This window comes from Chlamydotis macqueenii, chromosome 4, assembly GCF_036417535.1.
Source record: "Chlamydotis macqueenii isolate bChlMac1 chromosome 4, bChlMac1.mat, whole genome shotgun sequence".
Taxonomy (NCBI): Eukaryota; Metazoa; Chordata; class Aves; order Otidiformes; family Otididae; genus Chlamydotis; species Chlamydotis macqueenii.
In genome coordinates, this window is record NC_141559.1 from 80,534,423 (window position 1) to 80,557,113 (window position 22,691).

The following is a 22,691-nucleotide window of genomic DNA, read 5'->3' on the forward strand; positions in this document are numbered from 1 at the left end:
GTGTGTGGGGGAGACAACCTTAAAGATATGATACAACTCATTACTGGAATGCATACACAGCCAAGCAAATGCAACCTAAAGAGCTCCTGCCAGCTTCTCAACATTATCCACAGGTTATTATCTGACTGTTTCTCTCTAATTCTCAACTATCAAGATTAAGATTGCGTCTACTATATTTTAAAGATGTTGCCATGGCAAAAAGATTGGAGTATCTCATTAGTAATTTGGACAGAAAAGGTAGAGGTCATGTTTTGACATAATAGACATAAGCAAAAGAGAAATCTCTTACTTTAATTGCTATATTTTCTTCCTCCTTATTTTCCTAGATCCACTCTAATGAACATAAAATTATAATCAACATATTAAATAAACATTCCTCCTTTTCTCCCTTGATCCAAGTTTTAAAATGACACCACACAATGAGAAATTATTTTAACAACTTCAGTACTGAAGGTCTTCTAAATCTATTTTAGCATCTTCTGAACAGATTCTCCTTTTTTAAGCATAGTCAGTGAGATTACGAAGCTGCACTTCACACAGTCACTCTGGTCCGCCTCAGATCAGAGCATGCAGACCACCACCCAAACACCTGTATGCCCTGGCTAAATGTCAATGTATTCTGTTAAAACCAGATTACCTTCCACACTAAATTATTCAATGTCATTATCCACGTTGGCCATCTGCAAGCCCAATGCCCTTGTGTTCTAAAATTTTGAGTGCCTGCTGTATTATTTTTGGTTTACATTCCAGCATAAATCCATTAAACTCAATATGTTACAGCAAACTCACAAAATCAAATGCAATCTGCTGGTCTATAAAACACCAGTTACTGAAAATCGAAAGATTTAACATAGCAACCATTTAAGAAGTCACTAAGTAGTCTTTGTGGGCTGAAGGTCGAACCACACGCTAAGTAACAAGTTAGATAATCCATGCTGTAAAACAAGGTATGTGTTTGTTATACATAGCGTGGCCTTGAACTCAGTCGTGTAGTTCATATCTAATAAAAATCTGAACAGTTGGTCTGATTGGATTTTAAGTGATGCAAATTTGGAAATCAAATAGGCAGACTCCCTTTAGATTTGCTCTATTTAAACTATAATTGTAAAGAACTGCAGTTACATTTACAGTGCTGCTGAATTCTCAAGAGATTCACTAAGATTTTTACAGAAGGAAAAGTATTTATCATTTTAAATTTGTTATTAACAAATAAAAATGTACACTGCATATGACGCTCCATCATTTTGCTTACATGGCAGTAAAAGTGTAACCACTCTTCAGTGAATGGAATGCTCTTTAGTTTTCATAGTCATTTAATTACACGGTTTGACAAAAATCAGTTATATTATTGTTGTTCTGTTAGTCTGGCAGTGCTAAGCAAAAAGAAAAAAAATACCACTTACATTTCCCAGACTACAAATTAAGGTATGATTCGGAGCCCAGATTCACGTTCTCAATTAGAAAATAATGGTTTCATCTTCACAAATAAATCTTAAAAGCAACAGTGGACTCGAATATAACTTCCTACCTAACAACACCCAGTGAGAGATTTAATTTGTCTTTGGTTAAGAGAGACAGAAGCTAAAAATATGAGATACAGGAACACATATGTCCCAATACATTGTGAAATCTGAACTCATAGAAATATGAGCTCAAATCAGGATAAACCAGAAAAAAACACCTCCTCTTTTTCACTGTGATTAGTATCTCGTCAGAAAATGACCCGCGTCCTAGTTCTTGCAGACAGGAGATTTATGAGCATTGGCAAATAACAACAGTGTTAAAATTTTCTTGCACTATCACGTCTAAAATTCATTTATTTTTCTCATGTTTTGACACTGTTTTTATTCCTCCTTTCCAGGGAAAGTTATATTGTTAATTTTTGGCCCTGATTCTGACTGTGACTGCTTAGAGGAGAACCCTTTTATTGAAGTAAAAATCCAGTAAACATTTTATAATATTTTCTGACAAAGAAAATGCATTGGCCATGGTTGCATTTTGGTCACACAGTGAAGCTATGCTGAAGCTGCTGTACTTTCTATCAGGTTTTCTTTGACCACGGCTTGTTTAGGAAGCACGTAGTAAGACTACAGGGTTCCAAGACCATCTCCCACTCCTTATCTTCACAGCTAATTTTAGGCAGATTTCCCACAGCAAGAAATCACTCTTCTTTCAAAGTTACTGGCACCGTGAGAGGCAGGTACAGGAGGACAAAGAGTAGCAGGTGGAAATCAAGCAAGCAAATCTCAATATCTTAGGCATGACAGATTTAAAAGACACCATACAGCATGTTCAGTTCTGTTTCAGTATTTGAAGCGGAAAATGGCTGCAGGTTCAAGTTGATCATGTCTACAGAATGTGGTTCCAATGTTTTAAAATATCTACCAAAAAAAAAAAAAAAAAAAAAAAAAAATCAATCTACCAAAGCGTAACAGTTTTGACATCTCTCCTTTACTTACTGACTCAATTTCTCCCCTTCTTAATTCATCCTGGACTAAATAGCTTGCAAAACTCAAGAGGGGGCAAAAAGGATTTAAAAAAAAAAAAAAAAGAAAAAAAAAGGCAAAATGATGCAAAATAGCTATTCTAGAGACTACTGTAAATCCCTTTGAAATCTTAATGCTCTACAGGCTGTGTAAGTCAGGATTCTAGATTATTCATTTTTAAACAATAAATATCACCTTTGGTTCAGGAACTCCCTGAACCATAAATTGCTGGAGGCTAAGATAATAAATTTTGCAAAGGAGAATCACAATCTCAGTATCTTTGTCAGGTTCTTAAACTCTTCTTTAGTCATCCCCCGTGACCATTGTCAGAGATAAGATACTAGGCCAGTTAAAGCTTTATTCTGAGCCATTTGTCTTATTTCCAGAAATGTAGCCATCTTCTTTGAAGAGAAGACCAATTTTCAGTGCTAAGAACCTATATACAATTATCTGACATCATCACAACAAACTCCCATAAGATATGAGCAAATCACCACATGAAGATATTTGCAGTAGCAGACACTAACAATTTGCTACAAAAAAAATTTCATTCAAATGTGGAATAGCTGGAAGGACCATAGGTGTTCATCTGCACCAAACATTTCAAATCCACTTTCAAAACCGTCTTGCTGATGTTGTCCTTTAAAAATGGGGCTGTTTTAAGTACTCTTCTCTTTAGGCCTGTTCTCTACACAGATTTTTACGTTCTTTCTGAACTTGCCTTGTGTATGATTTAGTCAACGGGGAGAGAAAGGCATCCTCAGAAAATAATCCAGGTCATTTAAAATCCGGTGTGCTTTGAAGGCATCAATCGCCTTCAACTGACTTGGGGGAAACCACAATGACCCGGTTCCTCAATTACACACCTGAAAACGGTTTCTAGAGTGATAGGAATCCCGGACAAAATGAGCAACTGTTCTTCATCATAATCATCTGACACATCTTAAATTCATAAAAATCAAGCAAAAATTGTATCAGAAAGCATATATTAAAAAGCAAATATTATTCCGGCACTGACACCTGTGCAGAATCATAGAATGGTTTGGGTGGGAAGGGACCTTCAAAGCCCATCCAGTCCAACCCCCCTGCAAGGAGCAGGGACATCTCCAACCAGATCAGGTTGCTCAGAGCCCCGTCCAACCTGTCCTGGAATGTTTCCAGGGATGGGGCATCCACCACCTCTCTGGGCAACCTGGGCCAGTTTTCTACCACCCTCAGTGTAACTTTTTTTTTTCCTAATATCCAGTCTAAATCCACCTCCCTCTATTTTGAAACATTGCCCCTAGTCCTGTCACAACAGGCCCTGCTGAACAGTCTCTCCCCATCTTTCCTGTAGGCCCCCCTAGGTACTGGAAGATCATTCTTCTTTTGCATTTTACATGTAAGTACTTTCACGCGTACTTACATATGGGGCAATAAAAACAGGTTTGATTATCTGTATTGGACTTTATTTCAACCAGTAATTAAAGACAGTCAGAAATAACTTTCTACTGAAAAACAGCTTTCAGGGAGAATAGCAGCTAACAGACTGATCATTACAAATGATAAAAAAAAATAGAAATTAATATAAAAGTCTAAGAAGTACAAGGTACCTTAACCGTTTATCTTTTCAGGCAAAATATACAGTTCTAGAGAAGGATGTCTCTCTAGCTTCTGTGTGTAAAAAACACAACAAAAAAAAAAAAAACCAAAACAAACACTTTCTGTGGAGTTAGTCATCTGGCTTAAAGGCTCATTAGCAAAGAAATGACCCTTACGCATAAAACACTTGGGTCATTCCAAGCTAATGAGTATTCAAGTTTTATTGCTTGGTGCGTACAAATAGTTGGTTGTAGATCTACTTTGTAAGTCTAGTCTTACACACTTGCAACCAAGCATAACTTTTATTTATTAATTCACTTGTTTATTTATGTATTTACATTGAAAGGGGAGAAAGAAAAACGCCTGAGGAGAGAAATAAAGCTTATGTTTGTCCAAGGTGTGGGTAGATTTCTTTAAACAAAATTCCTCAATAACTTCTGGAAATATATATATGTAGAATTTCTGCTTCAGAATACATTTCACTAGATAAACCACGATACAAAAAAAAAAAAAAAAATACAAAATTGCAAAACATTAACTTCCTCTTGCTTTGTTTTTTAAATACTTAAATAACTTAAATTTAAATTCACATTGACAAAGCGCTTCTAATTGAACACTTGGATCAATAATGTGATGGCTTTCCATGCAGAACACACCAGGACAAACCAGCTCCCATAAAACCCAAGACTCAAGCCTAACAATGTATATAATTAAGTTTTAAAACTTAAGAGTTAGCCTTACTACCTTTCCTGAGGATATCTACATTCTGGAAGTCAGGCATTTTGTATTCCGGACTGAATCCCTTACGCATTTGTGAAACGATGAATGACTCTTCAGTGACATGACTTGGCTCTATGGTTGTCATCCTTTATGCAGAAATCAAAAATATTGCACGAGGCATAAGGGTTTGTGCTCACCTACCCAGTCAGAAGATTTTGTAATGAATTAATGTGTTTAAGACTGACATCAATAGGAAGAAAAAATCTGACTGTGTCTATATAGAAAACAAAAGGAAGTTATCAGAAAAAAAACGTGATGCATCCAATAAAAATAAATATTCCACTGAGCCAAACCATCATAAGTTAAGTTTATAGAGAAAAGAAATACACAAGCAAGTGTTCTGGCCACTTCACATCGCAGCAGCTTCTGTTCTGCTCTATAAGAAACAGAAACCCTACCACTCAATAGCCTCAGTAAATTCCCTGGATGAACGGTCCCCGCCAGCTTGGGAAAACTCGGATTTGGACATTTTGTTTATTTGTTTTCTTTCCCTTCAAAATGCAATAATAAAATACAACTAATGCCATTTTCTCCAGTTTCTTGAGTTTAGGGTGCTCCAGATAATGTGGTTATGTTATTATGTGTTTATGTGATTACGTTAGACACCGCCGCTCATCTTACTCATCACTGTCAATCTCTCCCTACTCTACCACGACGTCTGTTTTCAACAAGAGAAGGCACGGTGCTTAACACAATAGCTTTAAGAGAATCAAAGGTTTCATTACATTAATATGTCTCTGGTTAATTCTGCTTTATCTACTTACTCAGCTTACCCTTAAAACCCAATTAAAATCTAATTTATCTGATCCCAGGATTCAAATACTATCTGGCAATGCATTTGACAGCCTTATAGTAACGACATTACTACACATCACGCCCCAAGGTATTTTAGATCATGTCAGAAAAGAGCTCAGTCATTGCCCACTTAAAGCTACAGAATTCTATTTTGGAGATCTCTGATTTTCCATTGAAATATATACATTTCACTGCAATGTTAATGCATCATTACAATTACAATGCATCCATCTGAGCTGTCACTCTCCTACTATTCTTTTCTTTTTTCTATTAAACTAATTGCTTGACAAATTAAAGAATATATCAAGGTAGCAGTCAATTAATCCAACGAACATGTAAAAAACCTACATTACACTTATTTTGAAAATGTGTGGTCAATATGTTACCCTAAACTTATTGTAGCTTATCTTATAAAGCAGATAAGCTTTACTATAGACAAATTAATTTCACAAAATATTTAATTTAATTTTGTTGAAGCCAAATACATGCTCAAGCATTTTGAACAGCTGCGATATCTGTTTAAAAGAAGGGTTCTGACAAAGTTTCCAAATATTAATAAATCTTATGAAAACTAGATCAATGCTTACAATTCCAAAAATAATTTGAACTAAAAGCAAAATTACTTATTCCTTCAGGTCAGTCATCTTAAAATAAATGAAACAATCCTCTTCTCCTCCATAGTATTTCACTGAGGAAGTTTCAGGGAACTGTTTACAGTAGCAATGCTGCTTCTGTCTTTCATTTCTCAAGTCATCATATAAAAATAAAGCACACATGCTGCCAGTGTCTGGCTAAAACACAATTCTGGAAAAAAATGACCAATTATTCTGTCACAGGGCATGGTGTCCTTGCATTTCTACTTTATTTTCCAAGTTGTAAGATAATTTCCCAGGTCGAATAACAAATCTCACTAAACACTGATGTATCTCATTTCACATTATCATACATTTGATTGCTGTAGAAAGCAACTTGTAAATTAACTTGTATTACAATGCATATGTTCTTGAGCTCTGCATCACACATCTACATCTGAAATAATTTCAAAAAGGCAGGAGAGGCTCTTACCCCCTGCCTGCCAAATTCCTTACTGAAAGGAAAATATCAATGCCTTTTAAAATGCAAGTAGAACATAGCATCTAATTTCTACTTGATAGTTCATACACTTACTATTAATTTCACTAAATATATATTTTTTTCCCAAAAAATAACCTTTTGAATCTATTTTTTTTTTCCTAAAGATTCTGTACCTACTAACAAAGTAACCTCTTCATTGTCTGTATTATTACGTTTTCTTTGATTACAGCTATAGCACACCGGCATGCAGGTCCTCAGTGATGCTCAAAACATTTCTGGCATGCAAGCATGCCCTCTTCTGGACATCTCATACCATCATTGCAGAGGACAGCTCTCTAAATGACACCGAATCCTTTAATCATGAACATGCAATGCCTTGGTTTCGTTTGTAAAAAAAAGTCCTCATGTAAACAAAAAAAAACCAAATAATGCAAACCAATACAGGACACAAACTGCAGTTTTAGATAAGCTACTGTAATTTTTCTAGTTTTGTAGTTTTGATTGCTAATCAAAGTGTGAATACTGTAATATTACTAATATGAAAGGAGTTTTGAGATTTGCCTGTGCTAAAGTGTAACCTTGAGTATCAAAATGATGATCTAATGTACTAAATGAGACAAATTTCACTTGATATCCTCCTATCTTTCCTCTATGTTGACGTGACTTCCTACTAGCTTTTAATGAATCATAGAACTATTAGGGTTGGAAGGGACCTTTAAAGGCCATTCAGTCCAACCCCCCTGCCAGGAGCAGGGACATCTCCAACCAGATCAGGTTGCTCAGAGCCCCGTCCAACCTGACCTTGAATGTTTCCAGGGATGGGGCATCCACCACCTCTCTGGGCAACCTGGGCCAGTGTGCCACCACCCTCAGTGTAAAAAATTTCTTCCCTATATCTAGTCTGATCCCACCCTCTTTTAGCTTAAAACCATTACCCCTTGTCCTATCACAACAGACCCTACTAAAAAGTTTCTCCTTGTCTTTCCTGCAGCCCCCTTTAGGCACTGGAAGGCCACTCTAAGGTCTCCCCAAAGCTTTCTCTTCTCCAGGCTGAACAGCCCCAGCTCTATCAGCCTGTGCTCATAGGAGAGGTGCTCCAGCCCTCTGATCATTGAGAATGGAGAAAGACAACTACAAAGTCCTCTGAGCTGACTTAATATATACCATGATGCTAATATAGTTGGCTATGTCAGATTTTGATAACGCTCAGAGGAGTTCCATAGACTTATTTCCTAAACAAGGACAAACATCCACTTAACAACATATCACTAATAGGCACTTGCACCCTTATAGAACCTAAGCCTGTGCACCGCTACTCACTTCACTGCACACCTGCAGAATAACAATATCTCAGAGAAAGAATGTGGAAAGCTAATTTACTCTTTATGTTTCCATTGCTGCCTTCAGGTTTTGCACGATTATCAGAATCTGGACATATTGTGCATACCAAAAAAAATACCCCAACCTTAAGTGAACAGAAAACGTTATGTACGCTCCAGGAGACAGAGATTTTTGATGTAGTTTTCTGAAAGCACACTAATTTCAGTAGGTCCATGCTTATTTTATTTTGATGCATTCCCAATAACTCTAAACACATAGGGAATATTTTTTTCTTTGCTTCCAAAAGAATTCAATGCACAACAATGTTAATCTGGACTGTGCAAATACTGAAAGTAAGATCCATACACCAAAAGCACATATATAGAGAGCTAATAATCATATCACCATTGGTATATTATAAAATGCATGAAAAACTTCTCTTATACTGATATTGACTTGCAGACATAGAAAAACAACAAATTAATGACCCATAAATGCTAACTTCAGTACAAAGAAAAATTACAGAGGTTATGAATCACACTATATACATAAGATTGATAAAGACCATTTCTACAGGTGAACAAATAGTTTCAACACCATTATTTTCAGATAGCCTAAGTCTGGCAAACATTAAGGCAATGCTTTCCAGCATATTAAATGCACCAATGCAGAAGTTATTATTTCTGTAAGAACACACTTTAGAAAAACCAAAACTAATTTATGTAAAATAAAATGAATGAAAAAGTGAAAATCACCAGAAGAAAATGTTTTTTTTTTTTGTTGTTGTTGGATTTGTTGTTTTGTATTAAAAAAAAAAAAAATGTGTGAATACACTGAGTTTAAAATGAGCAAACAGTCTGATAAGGTGTGAGAAGTATAGCCAGACATTTTGTATGCATACATATATATATATATATATATATATGAGGTAGAACAAAGAGTAATAATAAATACATTTGTCAAAAGAAGGCAAGTCTTCTGGAGGCAAAGCGTTGATGAACTTGGGGTCCACTTCTTAAATCATTTATTTCAAACTATGGCATGTAGGAAATTAATATCATGTTTTGTAGGAAAGCAGTTTGGTTTGTTGGTCAGGAACAAATAGAAAAATCATAAAAAAGAAATCCCATGTAATCTTCCCCACAACTGTTGTGCCCACTTCATTCTGCCCCATGCCATTCTTCTCCCAGTTTCCAGTTCAACAGGCAAACGAAAACATTTCATTATTTGCCCAGCAAAAACTCAGTACAAGCGCTGAGGAGATTCAAGTAGTCTCTAAAGAGGAAGAAATTAAATTGAGAGGAATCCTACGTCTTTGAACAGACATCATGCGCACCCTCCAATAGTCAAACACTACAATTACACAAATATTGCAATATTAGTACAGGGTTTTAGAATGTGAAAACAGCAAGGCACTTAAATTTGAATGAATTAAGACTGACATGACCTCAATTTCAATGTTGGAGTAAGAGGTCCAGGAAGACTAAGCAATATATGAGCCTAGAAAATCGGCGATAAAGGGAAAATCATTTCACTTCCAGGCCTGTGCCTTAACCACTAGCCTTTCCTTCCTACTAAGATAAATAGCAAAGAAAGGAGCAAATGTAATTTATAGAATTCTCCTGTATATTAAAATTATTTACGGGACTGAAACATCCAAACTTACATTAAAATAAAAAAAAAAATAAAAAAAAAAACAAAAAAACAAAAAAATCCTCAGTATTTCCTGATTAGGCATCCAGTACTTTTAAAGGCAAAGACAGGAAAAAGAAAAAGTGGAAAATACAGAGAAAAAAAAAGGTTTGATAGAAATTTAGACTATATTAAAATATTAATTATTTAAAAAGGTGATATGACACACCAAGCAAATAATTATTATTTAATATAATTCTTAGAAGTTCAGTTAGCTAATGCTGGATTAACTTTTATCTTCTTACGTGAAATGACAAGAATATGGAACACAATACCTCTGGCTGAACTGGTGGTTTGGAAGTTGTCAGCCCTCGTGACACCACAGAAATGGGACTGTTGATAGAATAATCTTGGGCAAAACATTTACACCTGTGACTAAATTCCACCACAACTTACCTGACTCTTAATTTTAAACATGTATAGGACATATTTTATGAGTCTATCCATATTGGCATATACCTATATATATTTTTTTATATTCTGTCCAGTGGACAGAGCTTACTCTTGCTGAAAAATATTACTGATCCTTGGCTTGTTTTTTGTTTTCGCTTTTCTACTAATTTCCAATAAGGAAAGTGGTTGTGGGATATAAAATACAGAAAAATCTGAAAAAAAAAATTATCAGCAGCAGCTGAGAACCAAATGGTTCAGATAACAGTCCCAATTATAGTATCCAAAGTAACACCAACAGGAATATGAAGTGGAACAGAAAGGATAAACATGGATGTAGTTAGAAGGAGCTCCTTCATATCTTATCAGATCTACACAAGGTGGTTTACTCTGCAAAATCTTACTCAGAAATTATTCCGAGACATTGATGTCTACAGCGTTTTTTACCCACATAAATGGAATAATATACCTGCCGCCCTTGCACCCTTTATCTAATATGATTTGAAAAGTTAAATTGGGAAGTCTGTTAGCTTGATGACCCACCATCTACTGAGACATCTGGACAGGAAAAAGTATTGGAAAAGTCTACACACATCAGTCTGCTGCAATGTTCGCAATTCCAGGGAAGTTCACCTTCTCTCCTCAGTTACAGAAATACTAAATGCATGGTTTCCAGTAATAAGTTTGTTTAGATTTATACAGATCCTTAAAAGTGCAGTTCACTTAATAACAAAATAACAATAAAGTGATACTAAGAAAGAAAATTCATTGAGGCACTGGAATGTAACAGGATTCAGACCTTTTGCCCCAGTCCTTTAGGTCAATCACTGGGCTTCATTTTAAAAAGTAAGAAAATAAGTCCTCACATGCAGGCACTTAACTGGATAAACTGGAAGCCTAGAAAATGTCCACACTAATTTGCAGGGAAATATCTTATCAGAAACATCACTCAACCTAATATAGCAATTCAGCCTTAGATTTCAAAACCCTTATGCAATTTATTTACATTTTAACAAGACATACAAAACTTTTCTCATGATATATCATGGTCTGCCTTCAAAGACAAAGAGGAAAAAGGAGGCATCTCTAAAATGTTCTTCAAGGGACAACACCAGGAAAAAGCTATCAGCACTGTGATTCAGAAACATTTATTCCCACAAATATTAATTCAGTAAATTTAAAAAACTGCTCATCTAACCAGATGAAACACCACAGGGATGTGTAAATCTACAACCACCAGAACCTGAATTCCTGAATTTAAGAAAAATGGTTAGCATATTTGTCGTTTCCAAGCCACAAAGTCCCACTTTCTCACAGAGCTTTTCTATCTGTTTCTGATGGAAAACATCAGTGTGGTTCTCTGGATCTGCTAGGAAAAACAAAACAAACTCTGAATATGGACTTGCAAAATGAGAAAATACAAGAACGAACAAATAAATCAAAACTAATTTGTGTAAACAGTGCAGCATTTTCTGTAAAACTGTCAAAAAATACTGGGCATTCCCTAAAAGGCCCTGATGATATCATCAGAACAGAAGAGAGGGAAGGTTTCTTACAAGGTGGCTCAAGTTATATTGTAGATACCATACTTAGACAGTGATTTATGTACAGTTATGAGAAATCAAGGCACTCAGGAGGGACTCGTAGATGCAAAAAAACCTAAACTGATTGAGAAGCAATGCTGTGACATCATAAAACATTTGTCCATTTGGGAACACGTCCTATTTCTCCAGTAATACCTACTGTGTTTCTACTGGGTTCTTCCAAGTTAAGAAAGAAAAAAAAACTGCTCATGTAGCCTATCAAAGAGCAAAGCTAACAGTAAAATAGCTTCTCTCCAGCTTGAAATACAGTAGGATGCTTTAAACAAGCTATTGTCCTCTAAAAATATTCAACAATGGTATCAATGGAAAAATTGTCCTGCTGCGCTGGTCATGTCTAAATCAGTCGATCCGGATGACCCAGCCGCCAATTGCTTGTCACTCATGCCTGATTACTCATCTCAGGACAGCTACGGACATTTCTCTGTCTCATAACTGTAATTTGCTGCTCACTGTCACCCAGATTAACCTTATGCAAGTCAGCACCAGCACTGAAAGGCACACAAAAATTATTACTTTTCTCTTAAATATGAATTCAGATGGAGGAGTTAAATATGGAAGCTGACAGTATCTTGAGAGTTGATAGATTTGCATTTGCTATCATGTTTTTCATTCTCCAATCAAGCGCAATAACTTCAGCTGTCCACTAAGGACATTTCATTTTCATGTATTGCAGCACTATAATTTTACTTTGAGCAATTCATATTTTTCACTGATACATTTGTGAAGAAAAAAACTGCCTGCAGAGTTGTGTTTTCTTGTTTGTTCTTCTTGTATTTTCTGTTTTCAAGATAAAACATTTTCTTCTCTGTAGGAAACAGTAATTAGAGCCTATAGCATCTCGGTTATAGTGAACAGTTATCAGGAATAGGTAGGAACTTTAGCAAAGAAGAATACAAAGAGCAAATGCTAAGCAACGTTATTTTTATGGTAATATCAGTGAAATATTAACGAAAAAAAAAAAAGCCTAGCCTGCAGTGCTCCAGTCCTCATGTCTATATGTTAAATCATCAGGAGTAATACAAGGGCTTCACAAAGGACTATTCATTCCACTTGGATACATAGAAATATTCCCTGTCCCAAACCCCAATTACAATAAAAATAAACCCCAGGCTCTTCTGAAATGTTGACAATGGCTGGGAGCAGGAGCACTGGGTGAGAGGAAAAGGAAGGTATGAGAATGAAGGTTGGCTTAATAATGAGCCCAAGGGTTTAAGAAGATATCCTTGTATTTGAACCAGATAGGAAATGTCTTTCCAAATGTGGATTTGAATTATGCCAAAAGCCAGTGTTCAAGGGGTCTTTAATGGTCATGGCTTACTCGTCAGCTGCTTTCTGAATTTCTCGTTGATAGACTGAATTTTGAGTTTCTGGAGTGTTTCTCCACTTGGCACAAAAGCCAATGATCTGAGGGAATTCAAAGCATCCTTTTTAAAGCATATTTCTCTGAGGATGTAATTTTCTTCCTTTGTTATCCTAATCAGACATTAACACAGCAGCACCTTGACGCTTTCTAGAAAGGGTGCGCAGTGTTGGGTTATATGAGTTTGGCAGTGTACTTATAATCCAGGAGTCTGAGCTTAAGAGCTGGAACTCACAGGTTTCTAGGATTTTTTGCTCCTTGACAGCCTGCAATACAAACCATGAAGTGTCCAGGAGAGTAAACCAGCAGGAAAGTAGACCACAATCAGAACTAACCATCCCCTAAATATTTTTTTTTTCCATTTAGACAAATGGAAAACAATTATATTAACAGCTTCTATGGAGCTGTATTTAGTTGTTCTCTGTAAGACAGAAGGCTAGAAATGTAATTTTATTTTGAAATAAATGATGAGATTTATAACACATACATAAGAATCTGAACAAAACTCAACCAGCTTTATGTGAGAGATGGGAAAAAAAAAGTCATATGGCCCAGCAGACTGAGATTCCTCCTGCCCCTGCTTACCAGAAATAAAACGTTTTAAAGTTCAGCTGAGTTCAGCACAGAAATAATAGACATCATGCTGGGAAAATGTTTTGACGGAGTTACCAATAAGACAAATGAAACTAATATATATTACTGGAACACAAATAATAATAATGAAACAGTTTATATCTCATCTCCATAGAATTTCTTGCAGAGGGCTTATTGTACTGTGAGACGCCAGTCAATGCAATATACCATACAAATGCATGAGTATTCATAGAACTGGTAAAGATCCTAGGGACTAATTTTCCTACAGCAATAATAAATCAAAAACCTCCCACAACAGTAATTGTGCAAATAATCTGAACTGGGAGCAGAATATCGGGATATTTGTGAAGATAGCTTAAAAAAAAAAACAAACATTAAAAATTATCCTACTGGACAAGTAGGAAATGGAACAGACTAACATTTATCTGAGAAGGATAGAGGAACCAAAACACACCTCTCCAATCACCTCTTTTTTTTTTTTTTATTTTACAGTCCTCTAAATTCATGTATGTTATGTTTCCCAAAATATTTATAAGAGAAAATAATATAATGGCAAAACCAGCATTATTTTTTACTCATCTGCATTGGAATATACCCTATCCTTCTCTTTACTGAATTGCTTTTCATATTTTTCTTTGGTTGCCAAGATTTTGAAAGTGAGTATCTGCATTTTTTTATTATAACTCATCTCTCTCTGCCTCACCTCTTGAAGCTGGGTTTCACCAATCTTGTGTCCTCACCAAACAAGATGACGACCTGTGTATCTGTCTATCTAGTTTGCTGAAGTGTAAACCAGCTTTACCTTACTTGGATAAAACTCTGGATAACACACAGAAACTTTTTACCCCTAGCCTATAACGAATTGTAAGAACATCATTATCTACTTGTTAGTCTGTGATGAATCCATAAAAAGGCAGATGAATGGGGAAAGCAACATTCTTATGTATGTTAAATTTTCCCTTCCTACATAGCAGAGAATATTGATCCACCAAAATCTGGTAAAGCATCTAGGGACAAAACAGATCTCAGGTACAGGGAAGATACCTGGAGATACAATAGATCTACTTAAAAAGCTCTGCAGGAACACAGAAGATAAGACACATGCCTCTCTACAGGGAACTTTCTAAGAAAGAGGTGGGCACAGGGAGGTGTCTGCAGGTGGAGGAGGTTTTTTTTGTACATCTTATACCACTTAAAAGGCAGAAGTTTCTACATTGTTCAGCTGGAAGCGATTTCCTTTTCTTGCACACAAAACCTGGCAAACCCCCTTTTTCTCCTTGCATTGCCTTCAGCATTCATCATTACAAACGCTAGAAAGTATGCAGCATCGCATAGCCAACCTTGTTTTTCACACAGCTGCCTGTAAACCTTTCCGTTTCCAATTCATGCCTGCGATAACACTCACTGGTGCAAAAGCAAAAGATCAGGGAAGCTTCAAGAACAACCTCTCCATTCTGAGTATGGTTTTTTGTACTCAATATTTTACTTAGCTTCTACAAAAATTTAGTGTAAGACAGAACATAAACCTCAACCAATTTCTATGGGACTTTGCAATGTAAATGCCCAACAGGTAAAAGGGAATATCTACTTTACAACCAAAAAAAACCATAAATATTCTTGTATACAGAAAGAAATTCCCCTCTGAACCCAAATCGTAGTAACAGATAACTCGAAAGAAACAATTTTAAGCTGGAGAAGGACTGAACAAGCATTGACTGTACAGCACATTGCCAATACCCTGCAATTCACTGTCTGTACCCTTAAAATACAACCACACAATATTTCATTTGTTCTATATTCTTTGTATGTCATGGAAAGCATGAAAAAGCAGTACACACATTTGATCAACAATCATCGGCCAAAAAGTGATCAGTCATTTTCCAGATATCAAACAGCAAAGAAACCAAAGCATTAACGTCTGATTAAATTTCACGAGCTTTAAAGCAAGAGCAGGATTGCAGTGATTTAAGGCTATATGGGCAGAAGATGTTAAAGATGCCCATCTCTGTCAAATCACCTCAAAGCTAACGCACTCTGACAGTCTAGCCACCTCTTGATCAGACTTAAAACCGTGTCATGTTTGGCATACGCCTTTCAGTTTTACCCTTTTGAAGCTCACTCAAGCTTTTAAATTTTTTTCCAAGTTAAATCTTCTGTCATAGTGAACATGCTTAGCATTATTTTGAACTCACCAAATATCCATCCCCAGGTTTCAAGCAAAACTTTAAATACTAAAGCAAACTCTGCAAAATGGGTGAAATTCACCCTCTAGATAGATGCTTAAAGAGGAGCTGCCTAAAAGCTAGGTATCTAATCTTCCATGGATTAATTAAGATTAATGGAGATTTAGTTAATATAGTCAGAGGAGTCTAGAGTTATTTAGCTTATCCCATATTGGATTATAACACATCTGAATGGCTCTCCAGGTTCCCTTGGCACTGTTGGTCTGATCTCCATCAATTATAACCGGAGCTTAGCAACTGAGGCTCAAACGATTTGATAAAGGTTGGAGTCTGGCCATTTGTTCTTCCCTAGAGCGTATAAAGACATGGAAGTGGGGCTGGCAGATACGACACAAGACCCATGGTAGATCCACGTGCTTCTGAGTGACAGATTGAGGAGCCTCTGCTCAAATGAGCACTGGACCATGTAAACTGGTAGTTTAAAAGGGTGCTAGGCATCTTTAGACGACTGAATTGCGGCTCTGAATTTACCTGTTCATACCTATGTACAGAAAACTAAATTTAGGTGCATTAATCTGTAAATTGAATCCCATCCCTTGTATCGGCTAGGATCAGCCTGGGAGATAACATTTAAAGAAATATTCTCAAAATCTACCATGTCAGATGTGTTTCAATTAGAAGTATTTCACTTTTCAGTAACTTAAGTAATATTCAGTTCTTAAAATGTTTACTCAATAGCTGTAAAAATAGCTTACATTTATTACATTGCAATATAAAGCAGAGGGGAAAAAAGGAATTGTGTAGCTCACACTAATCAGAACAGAAAACGTTAAAAAAAAAAAAAAGACAAATACAAAAAAAACATAATGTGGTAACCATTAAAACAGATGCTCCCACCATGGTGTGTTTAAGTAAAAATTACGAAACTATGGTAGTAACCTTCATTGTGGTCATAAACACCTACAGTCATTTAAAACTCTCATTCCTCTGTAAATGTGGTCAGAAATAAAATAAGAATGTTTCAAGTGCAAGGGCAAATTGCAACCAAAAACACCTGTGTACTTAAAAAGAGGCACCACAATCCACTCGTTCTCAGGTTTTTTCAAAGACCTTTAAAAATTTCACCTAGCAGTAACAGTTCTACAAAGCAAGATTCTGTAGGAAGCAATCCAGCAAGTCCTCTTCCACCAGTCTCATCATCTGTTATTTAATGCTCTTTTTATAATTTCTAACCCATAACACAACAGCATAACTTTACTTTCACTCACAGTACAAGCAACTTTCAGCTCTCACGTCATAAAAACCAAAAAAAAAAGCAAACAATATGTTTTTAACTTATGCACCACCAGAAACAGCCATCCCTTGAAGTGACTCTACTATATGCAATAATATATTTAAAAACATCATATTTCATTTTGAACTGTACCATAAAATGCCGACAGGATTGAAGTTTGCGCTAATGATACTGCATTGTATCACTCTAGCATGTAACTATAACACTACCAATGAAAATAACAATGTTAAAGGTTCATCCTTGAACAGTCTCTTCGACATTATTTTGATGATTCTAGCAAAATAGGATCAAAAATGTGCCGCCTGATATTCTAGTAGCAACAACAGACAAGAAACAGCAAAATACAGGATGCTCAGTTTGATATCTATTCGCAAGCATTTCCATTTTAAAAAAGATTGTTGATGCCACTTATGACTTTTTCACATATCCTCCAAAGGACACAGCGATAGTACTTACGAGTTTTAATGCACAATGTTATGAGGAGAGAACTTTCTGGGATAGGTTATGCACTATAGGTTAACACCTTGTTGAACAATTTAACACCTCTTGAAACTCTACACAGACAGCTGTATGTAAGATACTGCAGAAACGTTTCCTTCTGTGAACAGCACCAGTGCTAAACTCACTGCTTTCACGACAAATGAATAGTTAACAGCTCCAACAGCAAATGAAGAGCTTCAGTGGTTTAACTCACAGAGCAAAACCAGCCAACCTCACATGAGCATCTATAGGTAACATCCTACTAAACAAACACAATGACGAGCATCACACAGTGGAAATCACATTGGAAATTAACTGTATTCACTTTCATTAAGAAAATAATTCTCAGTCCATTTCTTACATGGAAAACCATTATTTTCCATTACAAAAAGTATTTTACCTCAAAAGGAACACGTGTTTGCTATTTGTTATCAAATAAGAAACTTTAACGCCGAAGCTATGTGGAGAACGGAGTTCCTTTGCAGGTAAAAAAAAACAAACAACATTCCCTTGAGCTTCTGATTGTACCACACTTCTGTCAAACGTTTGCAATATATCAAAAAGTTAAATAATTCAAACAGCATTCCCATTAAAAATTTAAATAATTCCAGTGGCACTACCTTTACTCCTGATATAAAGACGCATTATTGTTTGCATTCAATATTAAACTCATCACATCACCTTCAGAAAGGTTTAATCATCTCAAAAAGAAGGCATAGTAAGAGCAAATCACTTACATTATTCATGTACTCGCTGAGCAGATCCTGGAGGGCCTGCCGCACGGCATTGCACTCGGCCACGATTCGTTCCCGGCGGTCGTCTCGCGTGCACGAAGAGTCTGCCATCAGCGCTGCTCCGCTGATGATGCTCTCCAGCCTTTCTTCAAGAGACGGTCTGAAGCGGGCCTCGCTGAAAGTCATTGGGTCTAAAATAATTTTGTTCTAAAAACCAAAATATGAGTAGAAAAATTAGAAGCATGCATGGGTCTTTGGCATTTTTTAAGTGTCTCTTATCTCAGTGGTTTTGTGGGATTTTTAGGTTTTTTTTTATAAATAAATTAGCTACCAAATTCCTGAAAAATCAGTATTACAGAAATATCTGGTAGCAATGAAATTGCAATATATAACTGAACTTAAAAATAATTATGTATACAAATAATTTACAACCTATAGTTATAAAGGACTACTATTGAGAGCAACACAACTGGTTCCAATATGTACTTAGGAACCATAGAATAAAAAACTAATCAACACAAACTACTGTAGTATGCATGCAATATGCGTTTGTGTCTCTTGATCTCTATATGTTACATGTATATATTTCACCTTGAAGCAAACTAATATTATTCTGTCCTGAATCTTCTGAAAATTTCCTGGATATTCAGGAAATTCATATAAAAGGTGCAAGTTATTTATGATTGAAGAAAAAGTGGAATGTTCTGTTAACTAATTCCTTCATTTTGATTATTTTTATTTGTAGACTACACTGCTAAAATGCTACTAGATTACCTCAATATTAAATGATAAAAAATTGATTAAATTGTCATTAAGAAAACCATTATTAGATAATCACACTTAGATAAAAATACAAAATATCTCTGATTCCCATTCTGTAGTGCATCTTTTAAAAGTGTTTTTCTAAAAGCTTTTGCAAGCTTTCTTGTGTTTGCTTTTAAATCGTGAAAAAGTGCTGGATTACTTAACTAAAAAGTGAGCACTAGAGGAAGACAGCCTAAAAATGTCTTTAATTTGTCAAATAGCCTACTGGTTAGGAAAATATCTTGACTCCACTAGAAAAAAAAAAAATATTTTCCATGACTTTTTTCTATTAAAGACATTTTCATTCTTAAATTATGACCATTGCTAAACACTTGTGTACTTTATATATCAAACATATTAGCAAATATCAAATAGGGCTAAACCACATAGATTCTACCGCTCTTAGTGAAGAATCTAATATAATATTATGAGTTCTGAATCACCGCTAGATTATATTCTGACCTGCTTATCTCCCTTTTCCATTTCAAGATAACAAATATAAAGGAAATAATTGCCTGCTCCCAGGCACATTAGCAACACTGTGTAATTCAGTAGCCTTTTGCTGCAATCATGGAAAGAAGTTTCATAATTGCATATTGTCTAAAAATGCTTTGTAAGCTATGCACTTCATACTTGACATTTAAAAGAAAATAAATCATGAAATAGGACTATGAGAGGCAGATTTGGAAAAGTTTAAAGCATCCTGTTTTCTAGTAATCACACCTATTTTTTAAAGCACATCAGATTTTTGTTAACGAACCACTTTCAATTTTCACAACATTTTGATAATATTCCTTTAATTTCCAAGAGCAATCAACAAGTGCAAGCCAAATGATACAGTTAATTTGAAAAAATACAACACAATGTCTTAAAATGTAAATCAGAATTCAGGGTCATGATACATAACCAACATTTACCTTTAATATTGAAAACTGTTATCCATTTATTACGAATGTGAACATCCTCAAATAAACTTATTCCAGGACAAATTCTGATCCCAAATCAATACATTTTCTTTAATTCAGCGAAACAAGGCTTTTATAAAATGTTATCTTATTTCTCAGCAAAACTTTCAATTAGCAGTTAAACAGTAAGAAACATAATGAAGTCAGGATATTTATGAAACTCATTGTTTAATAAAAGGGAGAAATAGATTATTTTTAACCAGATAGCATGGGTCCAGCTCCAGAAACTGCTGACTTAGCAGGAATAAATGCAGCATTACCCAGAACGTAGAAAAACGTCTCACATAGATCTTCTGGGATCTATGTTTCATAGCAGTAAGCAGAGCAGTTTTACAAGTATCTAAATTGAAATGACTTATCTAAGAGTTAGCCCTATGCATATTTATGTAGCACTGCTTCTCAGTCACATGATAATACTTGGGATTTTCAGAAATTAACTATATAAATCCATTTCCACAACCCTATGTTTAATTTAGCAGTAGTAGACTGAAATTTCATCAAATGAACTATCTGAGCAATTTTCATGTTTCAGTTCTAGCAACACAACCAGTCCTTCCAGAAATGCCTCACTTGTGCTCCTCTTCCTTAAAGTCATACATGTAAGGCTATCTACCTACACAGCAAATTTCAAACAGCAGATTTACACCTTGCAGCAAGTCATGAATCAATTTTTTTTTTTTCTTCTTCGAAGTTTTTGAAGACCCTGCACTCAGTCTTCTATGAGACCCAAGGAGCTACCAAGAACGTAATTCCTGGAATATTTCCATCCTTTTCAAGCCTTGAGGATGAATGATCTGCAGATCAAATATCTCCAAGTACCTCTGACCACTGAAAGCGAACTCTCTATTTTCACAAGCAGTTATGTCATACTCCATGAACAAATTTAGGAAAATCTGTACAGGCTACATGCAAACATCATTTATAATTTAAATAATAAAGTGTGTATCATTGAGGGTGTAAAACTAATCCAAGCCAGCTTTCCTCACTGTAAAACACAGAAAAGGAGTACATTTGTGGTTTTTTTCTAAATAAGAAGATATCTTTATGACTATCAAGTGTTTGCTCATGAAGAATAAAAGCCACTGAATTGCCCCCAGTAATTATTCATCCATGTCCCACAAAACTTTTCATTTATAATTCATTTCCAGGCTTAAGAAGTCAGTTAAATATTTGTTTGAGATCTTCAGATAATGACAATTCAGAATCACAGAATAATTTAGGTTGGAATGGACTTCTCAAGGTTATCCGCTTTAAATAACTCCTTATAGCAGAGTCAACTCTGACATCAGGCTAGGTTTCTAAAGGCTTCATCCAGTCAAGATGAGACCTCTATCCTTGGAGATTTTCCAAATCTCTCTGTCCCCTGTTCCACTGTTTGATCACCTTCGTGATGTGTTGTTGTTGTTTGTTTTTTTTTTTTTTTCTCCCCAATATCCAAACAGAATTTTCCTTCAATCAGCTTGTGCCAGTTGCCCCTCATCCCAATATCATGAATCTCAAAGTAGACTCTAGGTCCATTTTCTCTACACCATTCTACCAGGCAGTTGAAGATACCAAGATTACTCCTCAAAGCTTCTTATTCTGCAGTCCAAAGAACTCCCAGCTCTGCCAGCCTCTCCCAATCTGTTGTGTCCTACAGCCCCCCCATCATCTTGCCTTCTTTTCCGGATCTGTATGAGTATGTCAGTCTTCCTTGTACTGGGAAGCCCCAAAATGGATCTGGAAGGCCTGATGAGTTTCGTACATATGCAAAAGTCACTCTCCTTGACCTACTGCCTACACTCTTACTAATGCAGCCTCATAGGTGCACAACTGTAAGGGTGCACCGCTGACTCAGGTTGAACTTGAAGCATTAAATGGGGGTTTTTTGCCCCACTGCTTTTTAAACCCTACTGCCACACAAAATGACTAGAACTAATTTTTGGACCTCTCTTAATTCACTTTTATAACAAGAACCACTGCTGTGAAAGCAAGCCTTAGAGGTTCTAAGGAAAGAAATAGAACAACTATGCTTTGTTTAAAATATTATAAATAACAATCTAGTTACTTTCTGATGGGTGTTTATAAATAAATGATATTTTAGATGTTTAAACTCTAAACATTCCTCAACTATCTTACAAAGACAACAGCTTTGGGCAAAAGAAAATGAGGATGAAAGCCTGCTACATGACAGCTCTCGCCATTCAGTTCCCAAAGACACTATTTTTTTTGCTTATGAAAGGTTTTACTCCTTTTCAAAAGAAAGCTTGGTATCAAAATGCAACTTCAGACTATGTTATTGACACATACAAAGTTCTTACGCACCTATTAACGTTAGGTTAACAAGGAAATAATGTCTTCTTGGAAGGAAAAAAAACTTAGCTGCCACGAAATCCAACTAAATAAATTCCTTCAGAGATCTCAAGTTACTCTCACTTCTTTGTAGCCAGTCAATGAACAATGAATTTAAATGAACTGGAATATTTTACATTTCTAATTAGTTAATTAGCATTAGAGTCATACATCAAGGACTGACACCATAATTCCAGCCTTAAAATTAAGTGTTTCAACCTTCT

General features: G+C 35.7%; 1 protein-coding gene across 1 annotated transcript in view; it reads right to left on the minus strand.

Annotated features, from left to right (window-relative positions):
• CTNNA2 (catenin alpha 2) overlaps positions 1-22,691 on the minus strand; it is a 495,930-nt gene that overhangs the window by 334,643 nt on the left and 138,596 nt on the right. The window contains exon 7 of the mRNA XM_086747020.1: positions 18,371-18,574. Coding sequence (XP_086603146.1) covers positions 18,371-18,574 — 204 coding nt within the window. The remainder of the gene's footprint in view (positions 1-18,370; positions 18,575-22,691) is intronic.